The following is a 9,571-nucleotide window of genomic DNA, read 5'->3' on the forward strand; positions in this document are numbered from 1 at the left end:
ATAAAAATCCGGAATCCACCATTGATCGTGTGTATGAAGTTTTGATGTCTCGCATTCAATAGTTTGGGGTAAATATTGAATGTGGATTAGTTTTATTGTTTTGTAGGAGTAATCAGTATACTCAATAAATAATAGGAGTAATCAATAGTTGGATGAGGTCAAATTAGGATAAGTTTCAAATTAATTACACTAGTGTTTCATTTCAAATTAAATGTATTATTGACTGATCATCTTGGTCTTTTGTCTGGTAATTTACTCCTAGTTGAGCTACTTATGTTGTCCTTTTCTTAATTTGTTGACTATTAATTTGGTTGCTTCACTATTTTTTAAGTTGTTATTATCCCTTTAGGATGTTCCCACCTAAGTAATTAATTTGAGATACTTTTTACTTTATAGTGTACTAGTCTCACTTAACTTTTCTAATTGACTTGTTTGGGCAAACATGATATTTCACTATTTGTAGAAATTGAAGTTCGATATTGACAAATATTAGTTTGTCATGAATAGTTGTAAATACGTCACTTCAGTATTTGAACGTAAAACAAACTATTAAAAAATATTGGAAGTCTCTTTTAAGTGAGATAATATCTTCCTCATACTTTTTCCATTTTTACTTTTTTTTTTCCTAGTGAAATTTGTGTTTAGAGACTATTACAACTTTCAACTTAATTTCAACTATCTTTTCCTTAACTTCAACTTCAATACTCATCCAAATACTTACTACATTATTAATCAACTAGAATGTATTGTTTATAGAAAATTCATATTGACTTAGGAATCTACATCCATTTATTAAAATTCATATTGACTTAGGAATCTACATTATATGTTTGTTTTGTAAACCGAATAAAAGCATCTACATCCATTTATTTTTTATTATCAAGATGAATAAGGAATATACCCAGAAAGACTGCATTTATTAGAACCACTCCCTTAAGATTCCTCCACAACAAATATATTCTTTTCTTCTTTTGATAGAACTCTTACATCAATCAAACCGTAAGCAGTATTATTATAAAGCTAATAATAATCACATGTCAGCATGGAAATAAACAAAAGGTTTGGCCGGTTACAAATTGATGATTGTTTATAAATATAAATATACATAGAAACCTGCGGTTTTACTTATTTTAGAATTGTTTTGACACCCTGATGATTCAGTGTCACATTAATTAGTTGAGTAAACTAAGAATTTTAGAAAAACATGAGCTCAACGGTGTGGCCACATTAATTAGTTGAGTAAACTAAGAATTTTAGAAAAACATGAGCTCAACGGTGTGGCTTATAACCTGTTAGGCCAAACTTCTAAAATCAGTTTATTTGAATTTTTTTTTTAAAGTTCTTTTCAAAAAAAGTATTTTTGGCGAAAAGCAATTTGTGTTTGACCAATTAATTTTAAAAACACTTTTGAGCCGCAATTAATGTTTGATCAAGTTTTTAAAAAGTGTTTTTAAGTGTATTTTTCTCAGAAGTGTTTTTGGGCAAAAGCTATTTTTTAACTTATAAAAAACTGCTTCTGTTACTCCCAAAAACACTTATTTTCTCCTAAAAGCTTACCCAAACACCTCACTTTTTTTTTTTAAATAAGCACTTATTGAAAAAAAAAATACTTTTAGGAAAAAATAAGCTAGGCCAAACAGACTATCAGTAACTGTGATGATAAAAATTACAATAAAACGATTTCTTTTTCAAGTAACGAAAAGAAATATTTTCACTATATATTAAACGTCATTACAATATAGTGTTGCGGAACACGTAAGTAAAGCATTACTACAGGCCGATAAGTATTTCCTAATTTGTCTGCTCCAAGTACTTCCGCAAACAAAGGGCTACTGCAAATTTTTTTATTATACTTGTACACTAATTTCGCGTAAGCCAAATGTTCCATAAACAAAAAGTTAAAAATAGAGGCAATGAGGAAATGCTTACTTATCTTTTTCACCCCTTAAAAAAAAAATATTTACCAAAGAGACATTTCACCTTGGATCTAATGTACAACACTTCCTCCATGTAACTACTTGAACAACTATATACAAAACTCAAAATTAACCCTGCACTGCTAAAGCTTGCAAATGCTCAATAAAAACTTGTAAGCTCAGTTCTTCAGTAAACATAATATCTGAGCCTTGCGTGTAAGTTGAGTTGTGTGTAACAGATGGATTCAACTTAGCAAGTAGAAACCTAGCCTGACTACTATGCTGATCACATTTTATAAGCTTTGGCACAGGGATCCTTTCCGATACCAATTGTTCTGCATCGATCTCGGGAGCTTCTAGTAGTTTCCGGAAACTGTCTTGGCTGGGATCTTTGTGGTAACCAAGTTTACGCCATTGTGCAATCTTAGAGCCATAATGAATAACCACGTAGAAGTAGGAGTCGAAGAGCAAAATAATGTCCGGAGAGACGGAGCAGATGTCTAAGAGAACTGGGATAGGGGGGCCGTCAAATGAATACTGGAAAAGGGTTGGCTGGATCATAATAAGTGAGCCAACTACCCCCTCACGGTTCAACAAAAGCCGGAAAAAAGCAGTCTCGTCTGGGGTGCAGTTGAAGACATCGATAAACTGAGACCTCCTTAAATAATACATGAACTGTGGGAAAAGAGATAAATTAGTTGCGAGACGGAATGATGAGGGGTCTTCCGGAACATAATCTCCAAACTTTGAAGCAAAACGTATCAAACTTTTATCTAGCCACCGGACAATATCTTGAGAAAAATTGCTCTCTGCTTTATGAATTGCAAGCCTAGCCATTACTGAAGCTGCTGCTTCCTGATCAAAACCGGAAGCAATTTCCGGAGAGTGGTTCGGGACCCACCTTCTTGCAGCAGTAATCACTCTCTTACGAATGCCCATGCTTCCATATCTATAGCGTGTTATGAACTGTATGAAAAATGCAGAGCTAGGTTGGGCTTTCTGTTCATCCCCTACTTCAAAAAAAAAGGCAATACACATTTTATCAGTAAGTGCTCCTAATTTCCACATATAGGTACCTCCCTCGCCGATTTCCTTGTCACTGACTGAACCGTTCTTCTTCTGGAGAGACACACATGAACCAAGGGCCCCACAAATTTTAACATCCTTCGTAGTTATTATCTCGATAGTTGCATCAAGGCACATTTTCAAATTGCCAACCTCGTCATGGCTAAATATGTGACGTAAACACTTTCTGAACTGGTCCGAGTCAAACGACTCTGTTAACATCATGAACCCCCCTGAACTTTCGACTGGAACTCTAAGCTCAGCTGCTCCAACTTGATCCAATGAACAAGCAAAGAGATCAAGAGCGATGGACGAATTGGACAATCTTCTTGATATCTTCTTATAGAATTCAATGGACTTCTTGTAGTAAGGTGCATAACCATTACCAATGTCTCGTTGATTCCTAATGGCATTGCCAAAATCAGAGCTTACGATCATCCCGGGGCCAATTGTTGCTGGCCCTGAGGTGAAGATCATGATACGTGAACCTGCAGAGACCAAACATCCTTCTAGTAGTCCAACAGCAACCGATACTGCTACTCCTGTAGCCCGTAAAGGTCTATGCCCTGGCATAACCTGCGGTGAAGAATGGATATCTTCAATTGCTGATGTGATGCTGAACTCCCCTTCTGATAGCGGTATCAGGAATCCCTGTTTTGGAGCCATATGTACCATTCCTGCTTGGTACTTCATACGATGAATACCCAGGAGTTGCTTGGTCTGTGATAAAAAGAATACATTAGCAAAATGAGCAAATTAAAGCATAATGCACAATAAGTTTCTAAAAACTGCTGTTAATGCATTTTTGTGTGCTTGTGGGGGGCAAAACACGTTACGCGAGGTAGCTTACTTTAATTATTACTATTTCATTTTCTTTGTGGTTCAGAATAATCAGTAAATTTGGTCATCCAGAAACTCTAAGCGCACTGAAGCTCTTTAAATTTTAAACTATTTTAAATTTGGGCAAACGCCTTGAACTAACTAACCCTCTTTTTTATCAAGTATAATTTTATTGACAATGGGAGAGTCATATACAAGAGGTATACCCAAAAAATAGAGAATTTACACATAGATATGATTCTCTATCTCTACCAAACAAGCCCAATCTTCTACACCAATAGGGACCACATGGGTACACCAAAAGGACATTATAAGCAGGAAGCTATTCATCATATTCACAAAATCAAGCCAATACTAACCACATAAGTTCTAATGGCGCAACACCCCCCATCAATGTCTTGTCTTTCGTCTTCTAAGACCCAACTAAATAGTGCATGCTTCACAGTACCCAACACGGTCCATCGTACTGGAGACCATCCTAAAAACTCCACCATAGACGTGATGCTACTTGGCAATGCATTAAGACATAATCTATGTTCTATCCTGAGTGTTTTCACATGAAGCTGATCCTCCTCTTCCTCAAGTTTTCGACTGGCATAATCAACCCTAGCCGTCAACCAAGCGAAAGAAGCACATCTCTTAAACTAACCCCTTAGACAAACATTTGTGGGCCTACCTTTTAACTTACAAAGAAGCAATTGATCTATTGTATTAGTTTTCACCTATGTTGCTCAGACCCTTCAATAATGTAGACGGGTGTGTCTGATCCTCCAAAAGTAGTGCATTTTTGAAGGATCAGATAAGGTACGACAACATTTTTGGAGAGTCTGAGCAATATAAGTTTTCACTAAGCAAAATTAAGTCTAAGGGGTGTAGTAGCAATACTTTTTTCCTTTTTGTTTTCTTTTTCCTCACCTGTGCACGATCATTGCTAAGCATCAGTCAAACGCTTCAGATGCATTGCTCCCTTGCTAAGATGGAAAATAGTTCTTCTAATAATTTTCTTACTTTTTTCCCATGCTTTCGCTCTTTATTATTTTCAGGTTTCTCTTTCTTTATTTCTTCAACTCCTTCTACTGCTTCTACTCCTGTTAGGAATTGCTTCTCTGGCCAATTTTCTTTCTGCCAATACTTTACCAGAGTTGAGCTATGGAACGAAAAATAATGTTGCAGCCAGTAGTTCAATGAAGGAGAAGGAAATAATCCTCCCCCTCCCCGCAAACAAACACACACAAAAGAAAAAAAAAATTAAAAAAGGAGAAAGATGGATAAGTTGTTTTTTTTATGACAAGGGAACCCACGGCCGCTACCCTTTGAGTGCACACAAAAAGATGGATAAGTTCCTGGGAGACAAGATTTCACTAGCCTGTGAAGGTGGGGGTGTTGTGTTGGTTGTCGAGAAAAGAGACTGGAAGAGACATGGAAAAGAGCAAGAGGGGGAGAGGGTGTTTTGGTTTTTTTTTTTTTGGGGGGGGGGGGGGGGGGGGGGGGGGGAAGAGTTGTAGGGTGATGGTAAAGAGGATGATGAAGGAGCATATACTCATTGAAGTACGGTGGAAAAAACAAGTAAACAGTGGAAATTAACCAGAAAGAAACAATAAAGGAAATTAGAACTCAGGTTAGGAAAGAACTGAAGGAGAGAATAAGCAAAGTCTAAGAGAAAAAAGAGAACACATAAGAAAATTAGGGGAAAACTAATGGAGCAGGTGACTACTCCTGAACGGTGAGCATTGACAAGAAGAAACTAGGAGAACTGGAATTTCCAACAATTCTCTCACTGTTGAAATTGATCTTCGTTAAAAACTGACGTAAGGGACTAGTTGCCACCTTCTAAATGTTTAGGTGGTTATATGTCATTAAAGATGGTTTAGAGGGTAAGTTGCCAAAGTTTAAATAGTTATAAGGGGCTCCGTAACACTTTAATATCCCTAAAGCAGGTTAAAGATGTTAGGCACATGTTCATTAGTTAGCACGGAGTTTTGGACTAGAATTAAAGCATAGACATGGGCGTGTTCAACGACATCCCTAATATAAATAAAACCAATGATAAGTTGTAGAAGGAGAAGCCACGAAAGTGAAGACCAATTCATCTCAATCTACACCAAAACACTTCCTCTTAAGCTAAGTGCTAACTACATCTTCTGTGTCTCTCATCATAACGAATAATACTTTCTTTCAAATTGAATACAACTCTTTGACTATAATCTTTAAGATGTGTCGATCAACTGTACTATACAAAGTGGAGCAATCTTGCCAGCTGACTGATTTACTTCTTTTAACGGTAAATATTAGGTTTTGTACGAGCACAAGTGAACCTTATATTCATCTACAGAACTGAGAACTTCAAAACGACGACCCTCCAACTTCCTTTGACACTTCTTTGGTGACAAGAAAAAAAAGACTAAAAACTCAACGTGGAGTTTTTTTATTCTCCTTAAAAGTATAGTGCATGCCCCCCACCATAAAGGCTTATTCATCTCACATTTCTTACTGAAAGAAATACATCAACATTCAATCAGAGATCCACAGCTCAAAAACAAGTAAAGAAGGAATTGTGTTATTCTAGCTAAAACTACCCGATATGTTATATTTCAACTTTATTATATGTTTAAAAAGCAGCTCGCCATTGATAAATCATACATACTAGTAAATTGAACTAGATAAATCCATTAGCAAAGACTTACATAAACGGTAAGTCTTAGGTTTTATCTGATCAAACGAGAACCTTATATCATCTGCAGAACCTAGAACTTCAAAACGATGATCCTCCAACTTCCATTGACACTTCTTCGGTGATCGGTGTTTTCTTATTCTCCTTAAGAGTACAGTGCATGCCCGTCCACCCCACCCCCAGCCACAAACACACACTCTAAGGTTCCTCTTTTTTTCGCCTTTTTACTAATTCCTTACACCGCAAAGGCTCATTCCTTGTACATTTCTCATTTCTTACTGAAATAAATGGTCAGCATGTCCCCTGCTTCATCAAGGTTCAATCAATGATCCAAGCTCAAGTACAACATGCACTACTACGCGATATATTATAGTTCAACAGTATTATCCGAAGCTGCAGATGGTCAGCATGTCCCCGCTTCATCAAGATTCAATCAATGATCCACAACTCAAAAGCAAGTATAACATGCATTACTACGCGATATATTAGAGTTCAACAGTGTCATACGAAGCAGCTCTATTGATAAATCGGACACATTATTAAACTGAACTAGACAACCACATCAACAAAGATTTATATGACATGTCACATTTTACCTGCTCAGAAGAAAGCTCACGCTCACCATGGAACACCACAACTCTACAACACTCTCCAAAACCAAGATCATAAACGCTAACCATTGAATCAAAGACCACCAACCCAACCAATGCACTTTCAGGCAATTGAGCAATCACATGAAGTAGCTCATTTTTCACTACCCTAAGCTCCTCATCCGATGTACAACCATCCACAACAAACACAAACGCTGGGCCAAGATCGAAGCCCGAAGAAGAGCCCGATAACAACGACACATTTCCAAAACTAGAGCTCGAATTTGAATTTTGAGCTAAACCCTTTTTCCCCAAATGATCCTCAACAGTACTGTACGTCGGGCCAAGCCCCTGACCCGATAAACCGGACAAAGAGCCCGAAAATGACACATTTCCTAAATTAGAGCTCGAATTCGGATTTTGAGCTAAACCCTTTTCCCCCAAATCCAAGCCTGAACTCGAGCACGAAAACGATGGAATTTTCGATAACAACAACGAATTTCCAAAATTAGAGCTCGAATTCGAATTTTGAGCTAAACCCTTTTTCCCCAAATGATCCGAAAACGACGAATTTCCAAAATTAGGGTTTTGAGCTAAACCCTTTTTCCCCAAATCCAAGCCCGAAAACGACGAACTTCCAAAATTAGACCTCGAATTCGAATCTTGAGCTAAACCCTTTTTCCCCAAATGATCCGAAAACGACGAATTCCCAAAATTAGAACTCAAATTAGGGTTTTGAGCTAAACCCTTTTTCCCCAAATGATACTCAACAGTACTATAAGTAGGAAAAAGCTCAGCAGGTATATTATTCTCATTAATTCCATGACCCGATTTAGGAAACGGGTTTTTCCGACCACAAAACGGGCAAACCCAAATTCTTGATTGATAATCAACACGAGCATAAGGGTTTAAAACAGCATTACATTGAGAACAAATAAGTGGATCATATGGTAATATTGGAAGTTCATTAAAATGCATTAATGGTGTACACATAATTGATAATGGAATTATTAATGATGAATTTTGAGATTTTGTTAATGGCCATGAGTTCCATGACCAACGTAGACCTTCAATTGCCTCCAATTCCACGAAATCCATTTGGATTAGTGAAATCTGAAGGCAAAAATAATAATATTTGGACTGATTTTACATAATCGTTGAAAAGTGAAGGGTTTAAGTGGATTTGATTTTTTGGCGTAGGGATTTAGTTTGAGAGAGATTTCGGGTCGGGCGGCCAACGGAAGAAGAGAAGTGGTGGGCCGCCGAGTGGAGGAATGGAAAGTTAAAGGGGGAAAAGATTCGATTCTTTGATAGTGATGAAGTTTGTGGGATCACGTGACTAATGTCATGTTATAGATGTTTGATTGTAGTTCTTAGGTGGCTTCTTTTTTGTTTTTTTTTTTTAGGGGGGGGTTTGAGTGGTGGGGTGAGGTAGGCAACCGCCCCTGCCCCTATCACCCCTAACCACCTCTACGCCACCCCTTACTGATAGGGGTAGGGGCGGGGGTGGTAGGAGAGAGGTAGGTAAGGGTGAGGTACACAATTAGGTGGGCGTTAGGTAATGGGGTAAAGGGTTATTGGGTTGGGGTGGGTGGGGGTAAGGTGGGGATTGGGGTGTGCGTGGTGGTTGGGATTGGATGGGTGGGGTTAGGGGGTGGGGATCTATCGGTGTCGGTATCTATTTTGGAATTCCGATTAATTTGTATTTGCAGTGCATAACAACTGTTTAAGGGGAAAATGCTCCTGAACAGAATTTTTTTCATACACAAGATTCGAGCTGAAAACTTTTATTAAAGGTGATGGAATCATCATATCCATCCACCGCAATTCTCATCGGTTCTTAGGAGGGTTTAAAACAACACCATATTGAGAGCAAATAAGTAGATTATATGGAAGTATTGGAAGTTCATTGAAATGCATTAATGGTGTACGCATAATTGATAATGGAATAACTAGTGATGAATTTTGGGATTTTGATAATGGCCATGAGTTCCATGACCAACGTAGACCTTCAATTCCTCCAATTCCACAAAATCCATTTGGATTAGTGAAATCTGAAGACAAAAAATTTGGATTAATTTTACATAATCGTTGAAAAATTGGATTAAGCTTTTGGGATTATTTGGGGATTTGATTTTGTTGCGTAAGGATTGAGATTTAGAGAGATTTCGGGTCCGGCGGCCAATGAAAAAGGGAAAAGCGGTAAGCCGCCGAGTGGAGGAAAAATTTGATTCTTTGATAGTGGAAATTGTGCGATCACGTGATTAAAGTCATGTGACAGATATTTGACTTTGAGTATAGATCTTAAGTGGCTTTTGTTTTGTTTGGGGGAGGAGTAGGGGGTGCGGGGGTGAGTGGGGTTGTTTGGGGATGGGTAGTGGGGTGTGTGGGGAGATAGGTGGGGGTGAGGGGTGTGGGTGGCAAGGTTGATTGGTGGTTGGTTGGATGGGTGGGTGGGATAGGGGGAAGGGGATCCATCGAGTGTCGGT

At 38.0% G+C, this 9,571-nt stretch overlaps 1 protein-coding gene across 1 annotated transcript; it reads right to left on the reverse strand.

Moving 5' to 3' along the window:
- Positions 1 to 1,813: 1,813 nt before the first annotated feature.
- Positions 1,814 to 8,433, reverse strand: LOC132616534 (protein transport protein SEC23 G). Its single transcript, XM_060331002.1, has 2 exons — positions 7,089 to 8,433; positions 1,814 to 3,701 (listed from the first exon to the last, which is right to left on the reverse strand). Exons 1-2 carry the CDS (start codon positions 8,178 to 8,180, stop codon positions 2,046 to 2,048), a joined length of 2,748 nt encoding a protein of 915 aa, XP_060186985.1. The 5' UTR covers positions 8,181 to 8,433; the 3' UTR covers positions 1,814 to 2,045.
- Between the last annotated feature and the right edge of the window lie 1,138 nt (positions 8,434 to 9,571).

Source organism: Lycium barbarum, chromosome 11 (assembly GCF_019175385.1).
Source record: "Lycium barbarum isolate Lr01 chromosome 11, ASM1917538v2, whole genome shotgun sequence".
NCBI classification, from domain to species: domain Eukaryota; kingdom Viridiplantae; phylum Streptophyta; class Magnoliopsida; order Solanales; family Solanaceae; genus Lycium; species Lycium barbarum.

Excerpts from the sequence above, each read along its gene's own strand:
- LOC132616534 (XM_060331002.1), bottom strand. The coding sequence starts at position 8,180 with ATGGATTTCGTGGAATTGGAGGCAATTGAAGGTCTACGTTGGTCATGG. Across the intron at positions 3,702-7,088 it reads GTGAGCTTTCTTCTGAGCAG|ACCAAGCAACTCCTGGGTAT; the intron begins GTAAAATGTGAC and ends TTTTTATCACAG.